Source organism: Magnolia sinica, chromosome 16 (assembly GCF_029962835.1).
Source record: "Magnolia sinica isolate HGM2019 chromosome 16, MsV1, whole genome shotgun sequence".
In the NCBI taxonomy this organism is placed as follows: domain Eukaryota; kingdom Viridiplantae; phylum Streptophyta; class Magnoliopsida; order Magnoliales; family Magnoliaceae; genus Magnolia; species Magnolia sinica.
Window position 1 is genome coordinate 62,432,537 of NC_080588.1, and position 26,846 is coordinate 62,459,382.

A 26,846-nucleotide genomic window follows, 5' to 3' on the forward strand; every position below is an offset into this window, starting at 1 on the left:
ATGTTTGCAGCACATTGTCTAGAGAGGTATGAGGTCTTCTACCTGCGCATGGAGGTAGAGAGGCTCAGACAGAAATTATCGTTGTATGAGATATAGGAGCTTATCTTTGATCCCTTTTTTCGATCGACTGCTTATTTTTGTATGCATGAAGGATTTTGTTTTTGATACAAAAGGAAAGAAAAACAGTGTATTTGTAAGAAGGATGAAATATTTTTATTTTGTGCCAAATTTGTCAATGTGCGCTTGTGTTTGGATTTATGCTTTGGATGATTGGGATCAGAATCTTAGGCTCAGCCCATGTTGTATGCAATATCCTAGATTGTGTTCTTACGGTCTTGGTTCCTTGAGAGGGTGTCTAGAATCGCATCCCGGGATTTGAGCAGAGTTTGATAGAGAACTGATCTGCAGTTGATCTTTCCTTTGTATCTCGCTGTAGTGCTTGCTGCCTTGACTTCTTCTGTGCCTGCACTTTTATTTTTATTTTTTTCTTTTTCTAGCCATTTTTGCCCGTAATGCCCTTTCGGGTTTTCACTACGTCCGGTTCTTCCCGACGTTTTTTCCCGTAGCATCCTTTCAGATTTTCACTAAGTCTCAAATTTTTGATCTTGCCTGCCCCTTGGCAGATGTGTTGTTTTTACCCTCGGCGCCTTTTCAGGTTTTCACCAAGTCCGTTACATGCCCGCTGTTTTTACTCGAGGCGCCCTTTCAGGTTTTCACCTCGCCCTTTTTGCTTAGACGTGTCCTTCTTTTTTTTTTTTTTTTAGTGTTATGGGAGATGGAGAGATATCTTTCATAGCCGGCCGACTGGTTACCTTCCTGTCCTTGTCTTTGATTACAATCGTAAGCTGGTTTCTGGTTCGGTTATTTGGGGGATGTGGTATAGGCTTATTCTCTCTTTTGTGGGTCTTCTTTTTGAGATCTTCTTTTCTCTTTCTCTTTTTTTTCTTTCTTTCTACTTTCCCACTTTTTTCCTCTCTTCTTTTTTCTTTCTTTTGTGGGAGAGACGATTGATGTTTCTGATGGGAGAGGTGGCGGATACATTTTTTATTTTTGATGGGGGAGTACGGGATGTAACTTTGTGATTGTTAATCATTAACAAGGTTAGGTATGGTTACCCGTGATAGATTTTCACGTTATCGGCGTTGATAGGCTCGGAAAGATCCTCTCCTTTCAGATTAATGAGTCGGAGAGCACCTCCTGGGAGTACTTCCCGAATGATCAGCGGTCCTTCCCATGAGGGTTTGAACTTTCCTCTGGGATCTGGTAGATGCGGTGGCAAGATACACTTCATGACCATGTCGCCGACCTTGAAACTCCTCTTCCGGACCCTCTTATTGTAGGCACGAGCAATCCTTCTTTGATAACATTGGGAGTGGCTTAGTGCTCACATGCGCTTTTCATCTACCAGATGCAGTTGATCATATCTTGCTTGTTGCCACTTACCTTCCTTGACTTCGCTTTCCAGCAATATCCGCAGTGATGGAATTTCGATTTCAACTGGTAGGACTACTTCCATTTCGTATATGAGTTCGTAAGGAGATGCGCCTATAGCAGACCGTACAGACGTCCGATAGGCCCAGAGTGCTTAAGGAAGCATTTTCGACCAATCACGATATGTCCTTACCATCTTCTCCAGTATGCGAATGACAGCTTTGTTTGTGGCTTTGACCCCACCGTTCATTTGAGGATGGTGGGAGCTTAACCGATGCCGTTGAATCTTGAACTTATCGGGGAAATCGCCCATCCTTTTATTGATGAATGGAGTTCCGTTGTCAGTAATAATGGCCTGAGGGACCCCGTAGCGGCTAATGATGTTGTTCTTCATAAACTTGACTACATGAGATGCTGTTATGGTGGTGTAGGATGCTGCCTCTATCCATTTGGTGAAGTAGTCTACAGTCACCAGAATATATTCATGCTCATTTGAAGCTTTGGGGTTGACCTTGCCGATAATATCCAGTCCCCATACAAAGAAAGGCCATGGTGTTGTCAGGTTGTAGAGTTCGGAAGCAGGGGCATGGATCTGGTTTGCGTGCTCTTGACACTTAAAACATTTCCTGACGTGTTTGCAGCAATCTGTCTCCATCGTAAGCCAATAATAACTGAGTCATAAGATCTTCTTTGCCATCATGTGTCCATTCATACGTGGCCCACATAGTCCTTCATGGATTTCAAACATGATCTGTGCCGCTTCTGTCTCATCCACACAGCGGAGAAGGACTTGGTTGAAGGATCGCTTGTAAAGAATGCTCCCAGTGATTACGAACTGTGCCACTAGCCGTTGGATGGTGCGTCGATCAACTAGCATTGCTCCTTCCGGGTACTTTTGATGTTCGAGGTATTTGTTGATGTCCGTGTACCACGGCTGATCATTTGAGGGAGGTTCCGCTTCATCAATCTATAGGCAAAATGAAGGCTCCTCCTGGAGTTCGACGGTGAGTTCCTATTCAGCAACTCCTTTCAAGATTTCCAGCATTGAGGCGAGGGTGGCCAAAGCGTCTGCAAATTGGTTCTTGATTTGGGGCATGCAAGAGAATGTGATCTTCTCGAATTCCTCGGCTAAATTTTCTAGGTAGACATGATATGGAATCAACTTTTCATCCTTGGTCTTCCAATCACCATTTATCTGATTGATGACGAGTTATCAGTCTCCAAAGACTCGTAACTTCTTCACATTGAGGATGATGGCTTCCCTTAGACCAGCGATGCATGCTTCGTATTCAGCTACGTTGTTGGTGCATTGGAATGCCAGCCTTCTGAATATGGGAATTGGGACGTCCTCAGGAGAATAGAGTATGGCGCCTACTCCACTTCCTTTTGAGTTTACGGCTCCGTCGAAGAAGAGTGTCCACTATCCTGTCTTTCTTCCTTCTTTCTCCTCAATCAGGAGAATATCCTCGTCGGAAAAGAAGGTCTTCAATGGTTAATAGTCCGGCAGAGAGTGGGCTGCTAAGTAGTCGGCTAATGTTTGCCCCTTGATTGCTTTCTGGGTAACATAAGTGATGTCGAACTCTGAAAGCAATAGCTGCCATTTTACGATCCTACCCGTTAGTGCCGGCTTTCGAACAAGTATTTCAACAGGTCCATGCGAGCGAGCAGAAGGATCAAGTGAGCGATCATATACTGTCATAGTCGTTGTGTTGCCCAGACTAGGGCGAGGCACGTTCTCTCTAAGATAGAATATTTGTCTTCATAGCTTGTGAATCGTCGGCTTAGATAGTAGATTGCTTGCTCTTTTCTTCTTAAGTCATCGTGTTGGCCAAGAACGCATCCAATTGCTTCTGCTGCGATGAAGATATATAGCAGTAATGACCTACCCGGAGTAGGTGGCATGAGCACTGGAGGATTTAGCAGGTATTTTTTGAACTTGTCGAAGGCCGCTTGGCAATCGTCATTCCATTCTTTTGGCGAGTTCTTCCGTAACAGCTTGAATATGGGCTCACAGACCGGAGTGAGATGTGCAATGAATCGGCTGATATACTGGATCCGTCCGAGGAAGCCCCGAATTTCCTTTTCAGTCTTAGGCGGCGACATTTCGCTGATTGCCTTAGTCTTAGTCTCATCCACCCGGATACCATCTTCGCTGACAATAAAACCTAGCAGCTTGCCCCCGGTTGCACTGAAGACACACTTTTGCGGGTTGAGGTGGAGCTTGAATTTTTCTAGCCTGTTCTCAAGGTCTTCGAAGTGTCCGTCGATCGTGCGAGACTTGACGATCATATCATCCACGTAAACTTCTGTCTCCTTGTTTACATATCATGGAACAAGGCAGTCATGGCTCATTGATATGTAGGTCCGGCATTCTTCAGTCCAAAGGGTATAACTCGATAGCAAAAAGTTCCCCATGGTGTGATGAAGGAAGTCTTCTCTCGATCTTCGATGGCCTTGGCTTTAGATGTGCTTTTGATGCCCTAAGGATCCTATCCCACCTTATTAGTGGCCAGATGGACTCCAGGTTAGCATGATCTGTGAGTTTGAGTTGCTGGAGTTAGTCCTCAAGGGACCTCATCGTGTCTTCACAAACTGTCCCAGCCTTTATGAACTTGATGGGTGTGCACCTAAAAGGTTGACCCTTTTTTGGCCTTTCAGCCTGATCCTCTGGTGTCGGTTGATATCCCAATCCCTGTCTCTACATGTTGACAGGTGCTGGTTTTACCACCATACCTTTACCATGGAACTCGGTGCCGCAGTTCAGGATTAGCCGTTCGGCAGGAGGAATGACATATTCAGCAGCAAAAGGGCGTGGGTTGGTGATTGCATTCACATTTTCAAATTCGAAGCTGTGATACGATATGTCACCTTCTGCATGCTGAATGTCAATCACTGGGATGTCGGTTTCTGGGATATTGACCGTCACCGGTAAGATGGTTTCTGGCTCGGCCAATACTGAAATGATTCAATTTCTCGAAGGGAATTTAACCCTTTGATGGAGGGTGGATGAGATGGCTCCAACGGCATGGAGCCATGGTCGCCCCAACAGAAGGTTAAATGAGGCAGGAATGTCGATGACTTGAAACGTGACAAGGGTCATGTTTGGTCTGATTTGTAATTCAAGGTCGATTTCTGCCTCAACCTGCCTTCGGGAGTTGTCGAAGGCTCTAACGCTCATGGTGTTCGACCTGAAAGAGGACGGTTCTATCCCCAACCTTTCGGCAGTCCTCAAAGGACAAACATTCAGGCTAGATCCGTTGTCTATGAGCACGAGTGAGACTTTGAAATTCTTATGACGGGCAACTATATTTAGTGAGCGTTCATGTTCACGCCCTTCAGGTGGTAGTTCCTCATCCGAGAAAGTGATGACTCGTGGTGCGAGAGTTGTCCGATCATACTTGCCACCATTTCGAGAGGTACATCAGGAGAGATATGGGCATCATTCAATGTTTTCGCAAAGACTTCTCGATGTGATCTTGATGTGCATAGGAGTTCCCAGATGGATATTTGTGCGGGAATGGTTTTGAGTTGAGCTGCTTTGTCATAAGCAGCATTGGTCTTGCAAGTGGTTCCCGACAAAGTTCCCCGGGTTTCTTTCAGATTCTGATTATCTCTCTTGAAATACCTCTCATTGTTATCCACTTCATCGCATTCTGGGTAATGCCATGGGACTGCTTTTGGGTCATAGGAGGGAACCGTCCTTCCTTCTAGGAATATCAGCGGTTCTTGCAAATGGGGAGTTGTGGCTGGAACGTTTTGTGATGGATCCGATGACTTTTCTTGAGGTGCTACCAAGTCCTGACTGGTTTTGGAAGCAGAGTTTTCTTCCCCTTTTTAATGTGTGGGAAGGATCCTCTGGGCATGTGCCAGCTGGTGAGGCATCAAGAATGTTGGGGCTTGAACCGAGGATGCCCCTTGCGAGGTTAGCGGGGTTAGATCAGGGAGGCATATCGGGAGGACAATGGGTTCAGGATTTGACCTTTTTGGATGTACCGAGATGAAGTTGAATGTGCCCCTTTGGGGGCAAGATGCTGAAGGTGTGACCTGTTGGGTGCTGCTTCAAGGAATACAAGAGGCGGTGTTGATGGTGCTGCAAGAGGCTGAGTGGCTGGTGCTGCTTCCAGAAAAATAAGAGGTTGAGTGGCTGGTGTTACTTCAAGGAATACTAGAGGCCCAGGCGATGACGCTTGCTGGTATCCCCATACTCAGTTTGCTGTGTCGGGCATGATTGCTTGTATGGAATAATGTGGAGAGGAGTACGCGGGTTACCCTCCTTCGATGTGGTTGACAGTAGAGGTGCTAGATGTGTTGGGTCCTGCTTGATGTGATGCCAGGGGGTTTTGGAGAATGTTGGCTTGGGCCGTATTGCTTGCCTGCGGGGTGGTGGCGATTTTCTGACTTTCGATCAAATCTTGGACCGCGTGTTTCAAAGCAAAGTAGCGGTCCGTTAGATGGCCAGGAGCCTGATGGTATGTGCAGTATTGATTTTCGTTGTAACTAGGTGGCAAAGGGTTAAGGGGAAGCCGTGGTTAGAGTGGTGTCAGAAGCTACTTTTGCATTAACATAGTCAGAACCTGATTGTATGTTTGTGCTAAAGGGGTAAACTTCATTCCTAACATTTCCTGTTTGTATTGTCCTGGTGCATTCCCCCTAGGCTATTGCTGTTGTTGTTGAGACGGTTGTGCCTAATATCCCTGTTGGGTCGGCTGGGGTTGGTACTGCCTGTCTTGACGTGGCTCTGGTTGTGGAGCATACTGGTTGCCTTGAGTATTAGCGACAATCTTGTTAACTTCTGTGGTGCGCTGCGCGGGAGCAGTGCTGTTTCTATTCCCATATCCAATGGGTTTCCCCTCGACTTTGTTTCTCTTGATTGAGGGGGCCTGGTGTGGCCATGGGGAAATGGTCCCAGCCCTGATTCCGGCTTCGACTTGTTCTCCGGCTCGGATGAGTTGGGAGAAATTTACGTATGGATACGAAATTAGATATCCTGAAATGCTGGGATTTGCTGAATGTACAATCATGGATATCTGCTCCTCCTCATTGATGGGGTTTCTCATTCGAGCTGCCATGGCTCGCCACCGTCCTACGTATGCCGATAAAGATTCATCGCTTTTTTGTCTTAAGGCAGCCAGGTTAGATCTTCTTGGAGCCATGTTTAGGTTATATGAGAACCTGTCAATGAATGCCTGGGAGAGTTTTTCTCAGGTTCTGATTTGATGGTTGTCCAGTGAGGTGTACCAATCCAAGGCGTCACCCTTAAGGGATTTCTAGAAGAGCCGTATCAAGGTTCTATCATTCCCTGCTATCGCATTGAGTTCCCCACAAAATGCTTTTAGATGTGCTGCGGGACACCCGCTACCGTTATACCTTTTGAATTTTGGTACCTCGAAGTTCAGAGGTACCCGGGCATCTGGAAAGGGACAAATGTCCCTAAATTTGGTGGATGGGTGGTCCACTCCTTGCTATCTCTGGAGCTAATTTTGCACCATCTGTAGTTGCTCTCGTAATTCCTCAATCTTTGACTTGCTTTGAGGATGGTATCTTGCCCCTTGATGTAGGGCTTGTGCTGCTTCTTCTTCATATGGACCAACTCCCGCCTGGGGTATCTGCCAAATCCGGAATGTTACTCCCGTTAGGAGGAGTGAGTTGGACTCGAAACTGGCCCCCTTCATGGGCATCCACCAGTTCTTGTCTATGGTTCCCATGAGGGGGAACTTGTGTTGTAACCGGGTTGTTGTGATGTGCTGAGTAGAGATGTGCAGGAGGGTTGCTCCTAATTGTTGGCTACTGTTGAACTTGTGCTGACTCTTCTGGGAGAGGAAGCATGGGATTTGCTGGAGGAATGAGGGAGAAGGCAAAAGGGGTTTGAGGGAGTGGACTATTTTGTACACTAGTTTGGGTTGCCTGTGTATTCGGTGTGGCACTTGGTACTAGGCGAAGTAGTAGCTCTTGCATTGCTCGAAGACTTTGGACCATTTCTTGCATAGTGTTGTTGGCTTGAGGGTTTATTAGGGCTATTGGTGGTAGCAATGCGGGTGATGATGTAGGTGCGGGTGCAGATGTTTCTGGAGCTGGTTGAGGTGCCGACTCTTCTTCATGGGTAGCTTGAGAGGCCATAGCTACTTGGGATCGAGTGGTCATGGTTCGAAACTGGGCCTAAGAAAGTGCAAGTCAACGATTTTTCTTTGTTTTTGTATGAGTGTAATGATGATTTCCCTTGAAATTGAAGTACCACACACTTTCGAGTCGGGTCTCAGCTAATGCGAGCTAGTAAGTCCCCAGTGGATTCGTCATTCTGTAGACACTGAAAATCGACGCCCACGCTAATTTGAAATGTTATGGATTTGGTGGTGGGGGATTAGGCTGATTTGTGAATGTTGGAGTCGCTACTAGCCAATAAAACTCAGAATCCCGTAATCGGCTAGAACTTGCGGAATATGTAAGGTTGGAGAAATCCGAAGACTTTCCTACCTTAGAGTGACTCCTGATCTGCGATCCGGGATTCAGGGTAAGGGACCTCGGTTACAAAGAGGGAAGGGGTTAGGCACCCTCTCTGCTTGTACAAATGTACGATCTCTACTTAGTATGGTAAAACAATCTCAAGGGATGATGATGATGCTATGGTCATGATGGGACTAGTCACACGTGGATTTCTGATGTAGCAAGATTCGAGATTTCAGTAGGCTATAGAGTATACGTCCGACAATGTGTCTAGAAGGCGGATGTGATGATGCTTATACAAAGAGGTAAGAAAAATGGACTGGATCACTAGGAATTTTTGATGTGACAGGATTCGATGTACGGCAAGTCATAGAGCATACGTTCACTAGAGATCTAGAGAAGCAGGGAGGTTGAGAAGGGAATAGATGTCATGATGAATGCTTGTAAGATGATGGATCTTTGGCTTGATTCTTGAATAGGCTAAGACATAGACTGAACCATGATCAATTTGGGTTAGGCCTATGGATTGGATGGGTTGAGAGGAGGGCTAAAGGGTGGCTGGAAAAATAAGAACTTTGAGGGTTTGGGAGCTCCCTCCCTTTCCCTCACTCTCTTCTTCACTCACTCTCTTTCTCTCTCACTTTCTCTCTCTCTTTCTCTCTCTCTCTCTCTCTCTTAGTTGTTGTGTTGTGGTGTGTGGAAATGAGAAGAGGAGAGGGCTATTTATAGCCTTCTCCAATGGTTGAATGGTAAATAGTGGGTTTAAGAGGGTTAAAAGCTGAGGTGGCAAGTGGTGGTTTGTGGAGAGGAAAGAGATGCCACATGGCATGCTCTCATTGGCTAATGGGGTTGGTAAAAGGGTAAATAAGCTCGGATTGAGGAGTAATTCCAGGAGAAAGTTGACTTTTGGACGCTGGGACAGTTATCCACAAGAGGGCCACGAGCGGTAGTAGTCGAAGTACCGCAGGCGACAATCAGGCTGCTGCCCGCGGTAGTCAGACTACCGCCCGAGCCTGGTTCGGGCCGGATTCGCGCGTGTGGGTTTCGTGTGGTGCTCTGGTTTGTCCGGTGGTCTTCGTTTTGGGTTCCTAGGACTCAAAGTGGTGGATTTAGGTATGGTTAGAGGATTCTGGATAAGGTATAGGGTATAGGCGAGGCTGTATGTGTGCTGAGCGGTTTGGATTGCGGTTTCAGGTTATGGATTGGGAGTTTAGGGACTTTTGGGTCATGGTTTGGTTTAGGCTGGGATTAGGGTTGGGTCCAAGGTATGACCATGGTTCCTGGATAGTCTTAGCCTTCTCAAGATGTTAGCCTGAGTGGGGTGTCTACAGGTGGCTGCTTCCAGAATTTTTGAGATTGGGTGATCTTAGACTTTATTAGGGGTGTGCGTGTGTGTGTTTTTTTTTTTTTCTTCAATTACATCTTATGTAGAGTGGGCTGCGGATAATTTCATGGCCAAGATGGACCAGAAAAGGGCAGATCGGATACGGAGATGATCCGGGCTATGAGAACTTAAAATGGACGTATCTCGCAAGTTGGAATGAGTTGTCAGATGTAAAATATATGATTTTGGGGTAGGACTAGCTACCTTAGCCCCCCAACCCAGCATAGTGAGGTTGCGCAAGCCAGATTTGTAAATTACCATCAGATCAATGGTAAATTTCTTGTTTTAATTCCGTTTTTACTATAAACAGTAAGTTTTAGTTTGATTATAACTCTTCATCCGGCTGTGCTTTAGAGTTGTGCACAACATGAAAAGTGCCTGTTTAGAGTAATTAGGATAACAATGTGATGAAACCAAATAGGACACTTACTATTTTTGGCCGAAAACCTTACGCTAGTGGACATACCACTCCTCTATAAATAGTAAGTTTTCTAAGCTGCGAATTCTAGGAGTTTTACGTGTAGTTTGATTCTGAAATTTCTTCCATTTAGTAACCTATTTAAAGGGTTGTGAACTCATTTCAATCATCAATCAATTTCAAATTTTATAGAATTTATTTTCTATTTTCTTGCTCTTTTCCTCGGGGATTTGAGAAGTAACCATAAAGGCGGATTAGGTGAGGTCAAGATAACAACTTGCTGGATGAGGCTCTTGACAGTGTGACTTACCTTCATTGATCATGTGCTGTATATCCACACTGTCCATCTGTTATTCCAGCTAAAAATGAAGCAGATCCAAATATCAGGTGGACCAACGATTAAACGCCCACTATTAAAAACTTCCCAAAGCCTACTGTATTTTTTTTATTATGTATACACCTACACACACCACCATGGTTACTCCAACCCATGACCTTAGTGTTGAAACTCTTGTGAGTCTACCATTAAGCCATGAATAAGGACTCCTGCACTGTTTATTTACCATCCAACCTGTTGATAAGGTCATCTAGATATGAATGAACGGAAAAATCAGATAACAACTTACCCAAAACTTGTGGCCCATAAAGTATTTTTAATGGTCAATCACCACAGTTTCCTGTGGTGTGGTCAACCTGATATTTAGATCTGCTGGATTTTTGGGCTCGTGCCCTAAAAAGAGTTGGTATAATGAATGAAAAATGTAGATATTCAACACATACATCAAGTGGGCCCATCGTCTGGGGTCATACAGCAAGTTGTTACTCCAACCTCACCTAATCTGTGCCCATAAGCTACGGTCTCATAATTATGCTTCAATGATGATCCTAACCTTTGATTCGTGATTTTCAATGCGTGAGAATTAATTTGTAAAATCATTTATTTTGACATCTGTTTCTATCTAAGGTATATATATCATAGAATCCATAACATGAACGGTTCTGATCATTGGACCATTTAAGCATGTGAGCCCTAATTAGGCCAAGACATGCTCGAATCCTCTTACGATCAGGACATCTAAATGCTGAACCCCACCATATGGCATATGTAGATGTGTGCATGGCAGCAAGGGGTTGGGTCACAAACATATTTTCGAATTAAATTGTATTATCCAAGTGTATGGAAACCTTTGAATGCACGTAATTTCACTTGGACTTCTACATTGCCTATCTGGATCGTCCATTAGGTGTGGTTCACTCTTCAGAGGCTGCCCTGAAATGTTCATCTAGATCAGTTGGTCCAAACAATCCAGTTAGTGTCATGCAAAATGGATGTGGACGATTGTCCATTGGGTACCCCACTTGATGAATGGTCCAGATCTTAATTACACATACCACACTGACCCATGTGGTAGAAAACAAACAGTTGGAGAGGGGCTAAACGTCCTCATCCAAATTACACCTGTGATCACCTCATCGTCCTACAATCCTGTTATTGGCCACTGCAGACGACTGGGTGGCCCACCCGATCGATGAACGGTCCAGATCTCACACATTCTGCAAAATCAAATGCATATCAACTTTAGGTGAGTGGGATTCAATGAAATTTGCCAAACTGCATCCAAGCGAACAGCAAGAAAAAGGGTCTGGCTCAAAACGGGGTTCAGGCCTCAAATGCCCCTTTCTTTAGGATGTATGCAAACGGGCCCTTCGCTTGAGATCATATTCGTGAGAGGTCCGTGAGATCTCGTGGGACACGAGGTACCTGGCCCACTGTCAAATCAGGTGGCAGTTGGATAGGGACTGTTGGTCCACCTGTTTTGTCCATCCATTTTAATCCGTTGCTCAGCTGGAGAATGGATGGGCCTGATTCCTTACTCATAACCTCTACTGGGTTGGGCCCAACAAATGAACAGCCCGGATTTCGCTTTCCTATCAAACGCATAAACAGAAAAGTATGTTCTTGGTTCATCAAACAGGTCAGGTCAGTACACGGGTCCGGACCAAGCTAAATGGTAGTGCGTCGGGCTCAGGCCAGAAAATGTGCCCATTTAAAGGGTTGAACTCTTCCCAACAGACATAGCCATATAGATAATGGGCTCAACCAGATAACTCAACCCGACAGGATACAACCTGCCCAACAAGACAATCAGGCTGGCTAACGCCATTTTATTCTTGTTCCATCACTAGGATTTTTCAATGGGATGGGCCAATCCAGCTATGGGCTGGTCTAGCTTTTAAATTTTAGGTAAGTTAGGGTATGGGCGTGATTTTCTGTCCCCAAAAGATAGATGGGCTAACCCATGTGATATATCACCAACAATTCAATTAAAGGCCCATGTTCAGCCCAAATACATCTGCCATGAGCTAGGCTTGACCTAACTTCAATGCCAGTGGGCCATGGCCGGGTCTACCACATAGACAATCCAATCCATTGATCTATTTGGTTGGCCACCAAGCAGCTAGGATCATCATCGGATCTGGAGATTCTGCAGTAACGCTCATCTATGGTGAGGATGATCAGCTTTCGAGATGTAAAATTACCTAAACACCCTCATTTAAAATTTTTTTTTTTTTTTTTCCTTTAAAAAGTGGTGCATCGCGAACTGTATGGCCCACAAGGTCAATGTCTAACATCCAACCCATCCAACAGACGCACCTTATAACGATTACCAAACAGACCAAAAAAATCTGAAGAATCCAATGAGGGCAAACCATAAAAACTAGTTACACCATTCAAAATCATCCAAATTCATCTTCAGTCCATCTGTGATTTAATCAACCAGATTTTTTTGGTTGGTGCAAACACCTTGTTTGGGGTTCATATGTCAGACGGATTGGGTGTTTTTTTAAAAAAAAAATTAATTAATTTTAATTTTAATTTTTTTTATCACAGCGCCCCACAGTTCTTGACTCCACTGCCTTTTAAAGTAAACATTTGGATGACATGTGGGAAAGTTCATTCAGTAGTACTAATACCAGCAAAATACATATTTAAAATTTTAAAAATCATTAATTTATGATAATGAGAAATGCTCCAGTGCTGCTAGTGCTCCTAGTTCTATTTGGACACACATACACAGTCCAATCCATTTATCTAGGCTGTTAATTAGAACCAGCTTACATTAATTCATCAGCTACATGCAAACATTACACTGATCTGACAAATATTAACCAGTTGTCCAATGACTTTTAATAGGGACAGTCAAGATCGTTTACACAAAAATAGATCAAATCAACAATTTGATCCATTTTTTTATTAATTAATACCGTCATAGATTTGTTTATAATTCAAAGAATCACTTTCATTAGATATTTTTAACCGTCCCATCCATGGCTTGGAAAAAGGATGGCAGTAGAAAATAAGACCAAATCAAGGAGAGATTGGATCATCTGGTCAGTGTGATTCCTGCATCCCAGAACATAAAATGTATTATGGACTTAATGGACGATTCAGATTGATCGATTGGATAGTCCAAGTGAACTAAAGCAACTGGAGAGTTATGAATGTTTTAAAATTTTATTTCAAGCGAGATCTTTTGCCAATGATATCTCATGAAACCATCAAAATCTAGAGAAATTACCAAGAACAAGATTTTCCATTATGCTTTTGTCCCACGCAGCCCATCCTTTTTGTTCAAGAGATGAGACTGATCACAAGCCACCAACTAGATGGCTCTGATTACTTAATAAGGGATCAGGCGGGCAATGGGCATCAGGCCAGCTGACTTAATCCACTTCTTCAACAGATTTAGCCACATGTAATGAGTCCTGGGGTTGAGTTCTGGTCAGAAAATGAGATAAACATGTTGGGTTTGACTGTAAGAAGTTTATAAATAAAAACGAAAGCTTCAATACCAGATCTATTAAACAAATAGGTCAAGTTGGGCAGGACTTTATCAACCTAATTAAAAATCTGATTTGAGGTGGGCCACCGACTTAGCTTTTTTTTTTTTTTTTTTTATACCTATTTAGCAAATGGGTTTAGGCAGTGGTTTGCTGGTTTGAATCATTGCCCCATTTAGAAAATGGATGGAGCTCAAGCTTTGAATTTTTGTCCGGCCAACCTCAATCTCATAAAAAGATATGTTGAGCATGTTTGGATCCCACCCGAAAAGGTTATGTTAAATAAGAGCATATTTGGATGCCACTTAAAAACTACTTCATCTTGTTTCACTAAATCCTAATTATTGACTGTGTAGACTCATCTAATGGTAGCACGCACGCACCCGCTATCAAAAAGCTTGTATCTAAATTTTCTGGATGTTACCATGGGCATTTGGTTGTAATGTCTAATGTGCTTGTATACATGAAACTACTTGAAGTTGAGGAGTTTGTGTTGTACATGTAAGTGGACCATATCAATGGAAAAATCATCTACAAGAGCAGGCATGCAAGCATATGTACATGATCACATTCACAAAAGCATACAAAAGCAGCACCTCAAATGGACAATAAAACTATGAATAGAGAAACTAGCAGAATGTACACACCGGAACAGCATGAGACGTTTTTTTTTTCTAATCTTTCTTTCCATTTTCTTCCTTCTTCAAGATCTTATGGAGCCAAAGTTGCTAGACAGTCGCTCAAGCTGAGACCATAGCAAGCTGCCCAAGGAGAACCTTGGCCTGTCCTCTGTGCTGGTGCTGGCTGCAGCACTGCTCCTAGGCTTGGTAGGAACCCAAGTAGGGGAATTGTTGATCACAAGGACTGTTCCACCCATCTCCTTGCTCACCGACTCCACTGTCTTGTGGTCCGCTTCATTGCCCGAAGCATCCGTCACAAAGAACGTGCCGACTGCCGTGTCCCCACGAGTAGAGATCTCAGCCCTTGACACTGACAGCCCGTTCTCACGGAAGACTCTTGTGATGTCTGAGAGCAGGCCTACCCTGTTGTTTGTGCACACGTCGAGCCTCAGCCCCTGCAGATGAAGGTTGGAGAATTACCATAGCCACGTTAGTCAAACTAGTCTAGATAGGAATAAAGAGCATTTGGGTTCTTGCACTAGTCTTACTAACATGGGAGACTCTCCGCTCGACGGCGGCGATCAAGCACTGTGTAACTCTCCGTCTTTCACTCTCTGTGTCCAAAGTGCAACCATCCACATGGCGGATGTAGTATTCCTGCCAGTTAATAAAGACCTTCCATCAGCCACACATATAGCCAGACAAAAAGATCAAATGACCATCTTGCAATCCTCAATGATGTACCTATTTGGACATGTACTGAAGACACTGAATGTACTCAACCCATGTGCTGATGACTTTGTGCCTATACTCGTACATAAGAGTTCTACTCTTCTTTTCTTTTCTTTTTTACCAGAGTGGACTCAACGAAGACACATAGATGTTGATGGAAAATGCATCCATGGATTGGGACCAGACAATTAGCATAATGTGGACCTTCTATGGTAATATAGCAAAATTCACCAGATTGGAAGAAGATCCTAATTCATAAATCGGTAGCTTAAGACAGGCAGTTTAGGAAAAGAAATGCATCATATAAAACGGCCTCAAAGTAAGATCTCTTCCAATCTGAAAGGGTTTTCTTACACCCCCGACGTATCAACGGTGAAAGTCATAAGATTAGCTGTTAGGACAGATCATGCCAAGGAAATCTTATTATACAAGTGGAATCATTGATTCCTAATGGAATGATAATTCTAGATGGAAACTCATCTAGTGGTAGGTGTTGTCAATGCCCATTGGAAATTTGACCAACATCTCATATTCAGTCCATTAGAATATCAAGTGGATCTGAAGGCAGGTAATATATAGAGACTTCTTTCATATATATGCCTATTCTTCATATATTTCTTAAAAACTGCCTACTTTATAAATTGTCGTAGAGAAAAGCCTAACTTTTGGGCTATTAGTCAAAATAAGCCAATGCCATAAAAAGTTCACGTGTATTTCATGTTGTATTTTGTAAATGATCAAAAGGCTCAGCTACCTAACTCATTTTCTATGCCATGCAACCATTCATTTCTTCTTATTCTAGGATAAAGGAAGGACTCCTCTATGCCCAAAGTATATTTCAACAATTTTCTTTCATTGCCCATTAAATCTCCTTGAATGGTTCACTTGAGTTTTGAATGTGACTAGTTTTTTAGCTCATGTTTAAAGATGCACAGACAAAGTGAATGAACGCGTGGATGGAGGAAACATCAAGGGTAGGGCCACACCATGTCTTACAAGGTTAAAATGGTCCTTCATGTGAAGATAGGGTGCAAAACTGTCTTTTCAATAGCTGACGTCCCATTTATGCCGCTTTCCACGGGCCAAAGTCGGTGTATATTAGGGATGACTTCTAAAGTAGACGGTTTTAGGAAAATAGATGCATATTATATATATATATATATATATATATATGAAAATCGAAATGGAAGGAGCATACCTGGACAGCAAGGGAGCCGCGAGAGCTAATGGCCGCATGAAAGACCACATACTCCATGTCCGTCAACGTGCAAACAGTGTCAAATAGCAGCTTGGGCCTGTCCCTGCACCTCACATTCAACACCGAATACCCTTTTTCCCTCCAACTTTCTATTGAGACGTCCGTCTTCGTCTTCCTCACCTTCGTCGCCTCTTCGTAATCCCTGTCCGTGAACATCAGCTGATGCAGCCTCCGCTCCGTGTGCGTCCGGCTCTCAGTGGGCCCCGCCACCCTCACTCTCCTCTCCACAGCGCCACCGCCACCCCCCGCATTCCCGGCAACAAGGTGGTGGGCCCCCACCACGTTCTCCAGCTGCTCCTCCACGTGGGCCAGCCGTGCCCCGTCGGAGATGGCCCCGCCCGTGGCCGCATCCGTTATGTAGATGATGCATGCGGCCCGCCCGTTGTGTGTCCACGCCTCGGCAGCCACCACTTGGCAGCCGAGCTCCACGAGCACGGCCGAGATATCGGACAGGAGGCCCGGGCGGTCGCTCCCGGTCATCTCCAAGGCAGTATGCTCGACCACCACGTCTCTGGGTCCCACCAACCTGCCAAGGCAGGTCCGGACCGACTCACTGCCTGCACCCTTCCTTCCTGGGCAGAGAGCCTGTAATAAATAAGCATCACCCTTATATCATTCATAGACAAACTGGGTAAAAATCCAAGCATTGTAGGTTGAAGGAGACGACAAAATAGCCAGAGAGAGAGAGAGAGAGAGAGAGAGAGAGACCTGTTTAATGTAATGGATGAGGCTCTCGTCAGATAGTTTGTTCCCGAGCTGATCCGTCACGTGGAACACTGCATATGCATCCAAAGGACACCGTGTGAGTTGAAGAAATGTTCATATATCACCCGGAGTGAAATTGGAACAACCCACTCACTCGGTGGGCCACAGGCATACATTGAGGTTAACCTTTCAGTTTCTCCATTGATTTCAACATTGTAGCCCACCTGTGGATGGACCATCCTGATTTTCACCGTTGGTGATCTTTTAAATGTGGGGCCCACCTCTTGCACGACTTGAATATTATACGCAAGGAACACATTAGCAAGAATGAACATGTTAAATGTTTAAAGTTAAAATGCACTGTTGTATGTGGACATTTCTTATGTTTAAATGATTTGGATTTTTATTATGATCTAATAGTGATTGCAATCATAGTACATCGTTTGCTTGAATGTGTCTCATCTGCGAACCTGTCGCATCGTGCGTAACGCAGCTTGATGCCGTCCAAATTGATGTGTTGGATCATACCAATTGGGCAATCTTGATATTCGATTCAATCTCATTCCGAAATTAGTTCGATCCAATTCCATTGATAAGAAGCTATGATGGTGGCAGAGGTACTGATAAAGGTGAGGTTTTAAAAAATCAAAATGGGAAAAGCATTAATCATCAACCATTGTTAAGTGGCTGGAGAGGGGCTGTTAGTGTGTCAGGGAGGTGCAGGAGAGAGGTGAAAAAGGATTTTTTTTTAAAAATAAAATAAAAAATCCAACGTATGCTACCATCTAGCAACAGAGATAAAAGGGGAGTTAGTTGATACTCAAGCAGACTAACAAACTGGGCACGTGCCATATATTAACTTCAATTAAACCGTCCACAATTTTCCACCCTTTGTAGATGAGTCATCATCCAAATTTCAGATTAATTAAGTAAAGTTAAGCTTTGACTTAAGGGAAATTTATTTGTTGATTTTGGACAGTTGTATACTTTTTATTTTAACCGTTCATTAAATGTCTACCAATAATCCAGTTAGAAAATACAATAAATGTTCTTTTTGACGACAGCATCTATCGAAGTTGAACCCCACGATTCGAATAGTCTGATGAAATTTATCTATATTTCATTTGTGCAATTTCTTATACTTAGTATCTTCTCCAAATACCAAAGCATTTCTGTAGGGAAAAAAAAATGGCTCTACGGAAAGGGAGTTATTTGATACTCTGGCAGCTTACGATGCTTTATACTCAGGCATTCAAATTATATACATGGCAAGCATTAACTCAAATTAAACCGACTAGATTGAGGAAGTGCCGGTGAATTCAAAAATCAAATTATTTAAACAATGTTTTATGCTCAGGCATTCAAAAATTATATACATGGCAAGCGTTAACTCAAATTAAAGAGACAAGATTGAGGACCTCGACTCATGCAATCTTGTTTATTCAAATCAGACCATTGGATATTTTTTTATTTTCAATTGCCCTATATATATATCTGCCAATCGGGCTCTTGTTTATTCAAATCAGACCATTAGATATTTTTCATTTTCAATTGTCTAATATATATCCACCAATCTGATAGGCAGAAAATTAATACGTGTAATATGGAACCTATAATTTGGACAGTTTAACATGAATTTATTTTATTCCACCTATGCAATTTCTAACCGCTGGGACATCATCCATTATACTCAGGCCAAAGTACCAAAGTTTAGAGATCAAGCCTTTAATAACAAATCCAAGCTTTCCCATTAATATCATAGATATTATCAGCCTCCCTGACAGTTTACTAATCAGGCCGTTTATTACAAACCAATCCCACCCATTAATCGCATTAATGGCATGAGCTCAGGTGGAAGTGTGTCCTGCCCCAGGTGGCAGGGGTTCTCTGGGGCCCACTGCAATTTTTGGGTTATATCCACCTTGTTCATTCATTTTTCCAAATCATTTTAGGGTATGAGCCAAAAAATGAGGCAGATCCAAGGCTCAAGTGGAACAGACAAGGGGGATTGAACAACCACCATTAAAAACATATTGGAGGCGGTAGAAGTTTGGATCAAGTTGTGTTTTGTGTTTTCCCTTCATCCAGGTATGTGACCTTATGAATAGGTTGGATATGGCAAATAAACATAATGGTGGGCACTAGGAAGATATGAATGGTAGGTGTCATTATCACCACTGTTTCTTGTGGTGTGGTCCACTTGAGCCATGGATCGGTCTCATTTTTGGGCCCATACCCTAAAATGCTATGAAAAAAATGGATAAACAGCTTGGATAAAACCCATACATCACTGTAGGCCACACGAAGCCTCTACCTAGACCGATTTCCATTCAGGCAGGGGCAAGAAACAATCTGCTTCCAGCTCAAGTGGTTCTTGATTTAAAAAATCCTTTTAATAGCCCAGCGTGGCATGGGCTGACTATTGATCAAGATCCAAAATAGGCACATATCAAATCAAACACAAACCCGCCCTGCCAGGTGACCCTTATATCAGATCATTAACAGGCCATTAACGATGTATTAAGAAAAGAAAGGTTCAAATGTCCTAGTCTAATTATCAAGGTCCAGGCCCAACCATTTTCAACAGTCAAGCCGCTTTGGAGCAAACCGGTCCAATCCACCCACAAAAATCAGTTGCCAAGAGGTCTTAAAACGTTGCTGTAAGTGTCAATGTAAATTAGATTTACAGTACTGGGTAATAAAGACATTTTGGCCATTAGAGATGAATGTACCCACTCGACTGATCATCTACAGGCGCATTGCACCATAACAGTGGTACAGTGCGTTTTTAGTAAAAAAGAAAAAAAGAAAAGAAAAGAAAAAACATACATATTCTCATCCCTGCTTTTCTTCGGGCTGAAATTGCACCGTGCACTTATTGTTAAGGGGCAGTGCACCCAGTGTGACAAATACGGTGGAGATGTTTAAAATATTGCAAGAAATACATAAACCATGTTATCACGATATTATTGTGAAATTTCAAAATCTCAGTAAATTTTAAAATATCACAATATTAACTCAATAAATGGTAAAAAATTAAAAGGCTTGTTATATTATATAGTTACATATAAGTTTAAATTAATTTAATAATTTACAGCAAAGATTTTTAAATATTTTTAATTTTGGTAAGATTCTTCTGTAATATCTCGAGAAAAACCTAAAATTTGAAAACCTCACCAAAAATTTTGAGGCGAGGAAGTTGGGGAGAACAAGATTTGTCACTATGAGTGCGTATATAGGTGATCAATTCTCTTTCTAAAATACGTTGGGGCATGTTCTGATTGAATGCAACACGTACGGTAGGATATATGGTGAATTAAAAACATTGGATTTGGGTCTTTTTCAATGACACAAACTGTTTATATGCTGGGGCTAATGATGGATATGGGGCATACCGAAAAAACAAAAACAAAAAACTCTCAGATTGCAATATATTTAAGACTTAGATTATTTAATTAAAGTTTACTAAGAGCATCCATATTAAAAGGAAAAAGAATAAAATAATCAAAGCATTGAAATATTTGAATCCAAGAGCTGTTTCTTGGCTACCCACTAAGGTGAGGCCAATGTATAAACGAGTTTTGGATCATTGAAATATGATGGTGGAACCAAAGGCTACAGTCCCCACCTATCCTTACAGTGATACATGGGGATGAAGCTCGTGCCCACTATTCCTACTCTTGGCTGTGTATGTAATATAATAGTGAATGGTGGGGACTTGATATATATTATCCATAGTCGAACTGTGCTGTGCTGTGTTTATCAATAATGGATGCTAACACCAATGCAGGACTGAGAACAGGATTCTTCTATAACACACCCTGGGGCCACCATGTTGTAAAATCCACTCTGTCAACCATGTCATAACCATTATATTAATCATAAATACAAAACATCAGACATGAGAGATATGAACCACACCACTGGCAATGATGAAAAACTGCACCTGAAACCTCTAAGTTTGTGAGATGTGGGCTGCCTGAGTTTTGTATCACTGATTTTTGTTATCTTCCCTTCCACCACAATGGTGGCCCCACACACAAACACATGTTGGGTCCCATCCCCATTGTTCCTGTAGTATGGCCCACCTGACTTTTGGATCTGGCTGCACATACTCTGCAGTGGATTTTACATATATAACATGGAGGACAAGGATTGTGTCTTACCCTGCCCGTCTCTGGCTGGGAATGGGCAGGAGCTTTGAGTGGCCACCGTGATGTATGGGTCTTATCCACACCGTCCATTCATTTTTTTTTTTTAGTATCATTTTAGGGTATTAGCCCAAAAAGGAGGCAGGTCCAAGGCTCAAGTGGACTACAAAATGGGGATTAAACTCTCACCGCTGCTTCTTGTGGTGTGGTCCACTTGAGCCTTGGATCTGCCTCATTTTAGGGCTTATGGCCTAAAATGATACGAAAAAGAAAGTGTGGATAAGACCCACACACCACGGGGCTACTCAACGATCCTGCCCTAGCTGGAGAGGGGCGGGGAAGGATGCAATCCGCGACCATAACATGGTGGCCTCACACAGCTTGGCTACCTTGTGCAAACCGGTGTGGTAGAAGATCCTAAGAACCTAAGAAATTTCGCACGTGAGATATAACTCAAAACTAAACTGTCCAAATTTCAGTTCCCACAATAGATAGGCTTGGTCGAAAAATCGAAGTAATCGAACAAACGGAACCTTTGACCTCTGACCCACCGATGTGCGTTTGTTTGTTGAATTGGACCGCCACCAAAGAACCATTTAGAAAATGGAATCCGTGTTCCGTGTGGTTTTTTGGGTTACAAGCCATCCAAATCAGGTACCAGCGTTTTGGACGGGTATAGTTTTGAGTCAATCTGCATTGGATGTGCACGTGTCAGCCATTATACTCTGCAAGAGTACAACAGCTTCCTCAATAGTAGCTACATGTCATTGTTATGCACATGTACGAAAGCGACGACAAAGCAGAAAAGTAAAAAGAAGAGAAGAAACTTGCCGTCCATGAACCATCCGCCATCGGAAGATATGTAGGATTTGGAGATAACGAGGTCGAGGTCCGTCAGGACCTGGACCATTTCCAGCAGGATCCCGTGCTTGTTAGCGCTATCCACCTGTTGCAAAAACCCCACATCAACCGTTACGCCACTGCTTATTTTATCATTAATCAGCTCCCCTGAATTACCAACACCTCATCGCTCTCCAAACCATGAAGGTGATCGTATGCGTTTGAAGTTCGAATGCATAATACGTTCGAGCCATGTGAGGCCCACCCATGATCTGGATCAAATCTGAACTGCATGTGATCCGATACGTCTTCTCACGGGCACGTACATCCCAAGAATAAACTCTATGAAAAACTCAAGTGGGACACACCACAAGGGGCAACGTACAATCACACCTAAAACTAATATATTCACTTATTGTGGCCCACCAAATTTTGAAATGACTCGAGTTTCCGCGTGTCACATCATCCTGGTGGGGCACAGCAGATTAATGGGGCGGATGTCATACAATATTTGTGGGCCCGCACATTCCATTAGAAAGTTTCTAATGTGCAGGACCCCTTCCCAATATTCCCCATTTCAGTGGGGTCCACCTGAGTAATGTATCAAGCAGGATTCTGGGGGAGCGTGCATCTAATGAACGGATTGGATGGAACTCTGACGTCACCGACTGTCGTGTTGGCTGCCAGCCTTTGGGCTGTGGCGCACCAATAACGTACGTGTGTGTAATATGAGACAATCATCTTGCGTGGGTGTGCACCTGACTAAAGATCAGGCCGGCCCCCCTTACCAAGCGTGCGGCGTAGGAACACTGACTGTGTATAACTGGTTATCATTTTAGTTGTAACAGCCCACCATGTAAATGAAACGGCCGGACTTTTGGGATGGAGGACGGCGTTCGAAGTTAAGGTCTTGTAACTCACGATACTTCAGGATCCGTGCAAGTGAAACGAAAACGGGTTGCGTGCAACAACCTGTTACTAAGGCCTACCGCAATCTACATCTGTGTGAAATTCACTCACGCCAATGTTTGAATGTCGTAACGAAAATGAGTCGGATTCAAAACTTAGGTAGGCCACACCACAAGAAACGGAGTGGATTGAGCACATATGGACGTTTTCCGTCAGGCTGATATTTGTGTTTTCCTTCCACCGGGATGGAATCAGCTTATGAATGGGTCTGGCATATAAACATGATGGTGGGCCCAATAGCATTTAATTGTGGCCGTTTTCCCGTTGTTTCTTGTGGTGTTGCCCACCTTAGATTTGAATTAGCCTCATTTTTGGATCACTTCCTGAAACGAGCTGGATAAAGATGGATGGCCCATGTAATTTAGTGCGACGATGCCTGCACACGCTAACTCGTCCAACCCTTGTCCATGGCCCATCGGAAGCACTTTTGCTTTTGGTCTGTGCTGTAGCCATACAAAGGCACGCCGACGGAGGAGTCCAATCGAAGACGTAGGTGGGCAAAATCATAGGGAACGTTGTAAAATCACATCTAAAAACTCTAAAATCACATGATGTGGCCCACATAAATCTTGAAATCTCTTGATTTTCGCACAATCCATCCATTCATCCTGGTGTGGCACAGCAGATGAATGGACTGGATGTCATGTACACACCTTGGTGGACCCAACACACAATTTGAACGATTGTAATAATGGGACTTCCCATCTCAACTCTTGAGCCCAACTGAGTTTTGAACCGGACTGATTTTTGGTACCCATACCAATGACAGGGTTGCCCACCTGATGGACGGGGTGGATCTCATCCACGTGAAGTCCACCGTCTCAGCGAACATCTTCCCACGTGAATACGCACAGTCATACAAGCGCTTTGGTTTGCTTTTTCAAGTACACCTAGAACTCAGTAGTGGGGTAGCATTGCCCGTATCATGATACCCGACTTTATTCTATTTAACCGGACAAAAAACTGACTCGCAGGGCTAGATTCCAGAACCGCCTTTTGCAAGTTCCCGCCGTACCAGTAAATCATGTTTGCAATCCCGGCCATACACCTGTTTCTTATCCAAAAGGGTATGCTCTAATCACGTGTGGTCAAGATGCGGGCCACAGCATAAGATGATCACCAATATTGGTGGGCCATAGCACAAAAAAGGCAATGATATTGTACTGTTGGGCCACTAGAACAATCCAACTTTTGCAGCGAAGGAGCCAAACACACTTTTTCGTGTGTGTGTGTCTTTTCCCAGTGCTTTAAGCCTGGGAAATGGCAGTCGTCTATACCTCACGCATCCGAGGTAACATGAAGTGACAGTTTTACCCTTCGAGTTTCCGGAAGACTCATACTTAAAATTCTTTATTTAACGAAAGAACAGGGATAAATTAGTCATTTCACCGCCCTCGTCACATGCATAAGCGAGACTCACAAGACCAAAGAAAAGAAAGGAGAGAGGGAAGAAGCTAACCTTCACCAGGGTGCAGTCTTCACACGTGTCGTTGTCGATACAAACTCTGCAACGCACGACGGAAAGCAATAATATAAATATTAACAAAATACGACGGGTCTCGAAGTCTCCCGGGCTACCCGAAAAACGGTGTCCCACCATTGCCAGCTGGCCATGAAGGGCCCGCAAAATCGCACGGGTGGACCGATTAGCCCCACCATGAAATTCTGCCCTCTCCGAGCCATCCAGGCTGGATAAACAGAATGGGCAGTTCCAATCGTCAGAGCCAGTAAATGAACTACAATCAAGTGGAGCCCATGGATCAGTGAACCAACGGCTGCATGATGACCTAACCATAGATAACCAACGCACCAAGAATCCTCCAAATTGGATTTGAGTACGAACCATCGGTACTTCTTTCTTACCCGTCGATTTGCTGTACTTCCCATTGAAGGGTTATGATTCCAGTATGGGAGATTCTTGGTAGGTCGGGAATCCACAGATGGGCCCATAAAATCAACGGACGGTTTGGATCGGGCCCGAGCATGGTAGTCCAGAGAAAGAGATACCGACCTCGGTGGATGTATCCTTTCGATCAGCGACTCGATCTCGGGGTCGTAGTAAGGCCTGTAGCTCTCCATTCTGTAAGAAATTCATTTGATTGTTGTCAGCGATTTATAGAACGAAGAGTTCTTAAAAATCAAGAAACCCCCGTCACCGATAAGTCGTCAGCGATTTATGGAAGAGTTCTTAAAAATCAAGAAACCCCCGTCACCGATAAACGAACGGCGTCTTTCTTCTTTAGAAAGGGACGTTCTGTGACAGCCAAATCCAATTGTATTACAAATCATCATTATCTCGCGATACGAGAGAAATAAAACTCCAGGAAAAGAGAACCGGCTCGTTTTAATATATATAAATAAATAAAAATCATAAATATTTAACCAGAGTCTTGAAAGCATGCGTAGAAATTTATTTTCAATCTTATTAATTAAGAAATACCCTCAATTTTAAGAAGCCGAGAATTTGAGTTTATCACGTATTCTACGCTTATTTGACTTGATGAAATCCCGAAAATTTCTCCAGCAAGGATCAAGATAAATCATTGAAAGCGTCAATCACGAGTAGAGAAAATCGAGTTTTCGTAAAACCCAGGACTTTATGTAAAGGGAGGAAAATGAAATAGCCCGCTAACTCGCAAGAATACCGTGAAACGTAGTTCGCCGATTCGGTGGACCCAAACAAGGTGGATCGTGTCCAATAAAAAGAAATCCAAGGTCGGACGACCTCGCAGGGCTCATCAAGCTCCCGGAGACTGAATAAGTCCCACGGACTATTGATCTGCTGCATAAATCAGATCCTTTTTTATAGAGATTGAAACGAGATTCCGAAATTTCCTTTTCTTCAGCTTTTAACTTCGCAGAAAGAAAGAGGAAACAGAGGATCGAATCAAAGAAATGTATAACTAACGAAACGCGAGTAGTACGAAAGCTGCGGCTTTTATTTTCTTAATTATCATCAATTAATAAAAAAATATTTTTTTATTTAAAGCTGCAGTTTCCTTTTTGTTTGGTGGATGTTTTTTCCACGAGCGTTCTCAAAGTGATGGAACAAAATCCACTGGATCTGCTCTGCTTTAAGGAGGTCTCAGAACCGACAAGCGCACGTTAGCAAAAGCCGAGTACGACGGAAGCATCTTCACCGGTTCTTGCATTGAGATCCGTCCGTTAATCACGAAATTAACGATTCAAAGGTAGAACATAGTTGTAAATCGGTTCATTAATCTCGAAATTAACGATTATAGATCTATCGAATTAAAAAGAAGGAACGTCGATTGGGAATAGCTTCGAAAACTCCGATCGAGAGAGAGGAGAAAAACAAAGAGTAGAAATTCACCTTTTCAGAGAGCTTCCTTCCGCCGCGAAATACACATGATAGACAGGAACGCGATCCAAAAGCTGCTGATGAGAGAAGAGAGAAGAGAGTCTGCTGATGAGAGAAGAGAGAGTGTGTGTGGTGCGTGAGTTGGATGGGAAAGAAGAACACCGGAAAGAAGGGCGAGTCAAATAACAGAATCGGTGCTGGCAAAAGGGATCTCTAATTAAAAAACTAACAAACGCTGACGCCCTCTTCTTTCCTTTTCATTCTACTCTCCTGCGACGTGGATATCATTTATCGTACTGGAGGTCCCACCTCCATCCCGTTGGACGAACGACGAAATTCGTTGCAAGTCTTGACACTTGTCAGTTGATCGGTGGATCGGATCTGTCCATCAAGTGGATCTTGACGACAGAAAAGACAACTAAAGCATCATCACAGCCATAAAAAGGTTCTCTTCTGCCAAGTGGTAACAGTCGAAATGATTAACGGTCAGTTTTAGACACGAAAATATGATATGTAAGTATCATCCGTTCGGTTAGAGCCTGCTGCTGGATGGACGGGTCCGTTGGATTTTGATAGGATGCATCGCCCACTGGTTTTCACTCCAGATTGCATCATAGATGATGATCTCAATCGTCCGTCTTCTCATTTTTATGCTACAGGCGCCATCCTAGGCAAGATTGTACATTAAGATGAATTTGGAGCATTGATGGTCCATGTTCAAATCCAAAAGTC

At 43.4% G+C, this 26,846-nt stretch overlaps 1 protein-coding gene across 6 annotated transcripts; it reads right to left on the bottom strand.

Moving 5' to 3' along the window:
* Window positions 1–14,063: 14,063 nt before the first annotated feature.
* LOC131229904 (ACT domain-containing protein ACR1) lies at window positions 14,064–26,301 on the bottom strand. Of its 6 annotated transcripts, none has more exons than XM_058225984.1 (9): window positions 26,127–26,301; window positions 25,792–25,861; window positions 24,804–24,872; window positions 24,252–24,297; window positions 21,815–21,929; window positions 16,836–16,903; window positions 16,068–16,712; window positions 14,690–14,794; window positions 14,064–14,592 (listed from the first exon to the last, which is right to left on the bottom strand). In XM_058225984.1, the coding sequence occupies exons 3-9, from the start codon at window positions 24,869–24,871 to the stop codon at window positions 14,221–14,223; spliced, it is 1,419 nt and encodes a 472-aa protein (XP_058081967.1). In that variant the 5' UTR covers window position 24,872; window positions 25,792–25,861; window positions 26,127–26,301; the 3' UTR covers window positions 14,064–14,220. The 6 variants fall into 6 exon arrangements, with proteins under 6 accessions (XP_058081967.1, XP_058081966.1, XP_058081964.1 ...); XM_058225983.1 differs by having other exon boundaries at window positions 25,792–25,937; XM_058225981.1 differs by lacking the exon at window positions 25,792–25,861.
* Window positions 26,302–26,846: the final 545 nt, after the last annotated feature.

Coding starts and splice junctions, on each gene's coding strand:
- LOC131229904 (XM_058225980.1), bottom strand. CDS start 25,580: ATGCAGCAGATCAATAGTCCGTGGGACTTATTCAGTCTCCGGGAGCTT. Junction 16,904..21,814: donor TGGCGGATGGTTCATGGACG/GCAAGTTTCTTC, acceptor ATGCATATGCAG/TGTTCCACGTGACGGATCAG. Junction 16,713..16,835: donor TCATCCATTACATTAAACAG/GTCTCTCTCTCT, acceptor TATTTATTACAG/GCTCTCTGCCCAGGAAGGAA.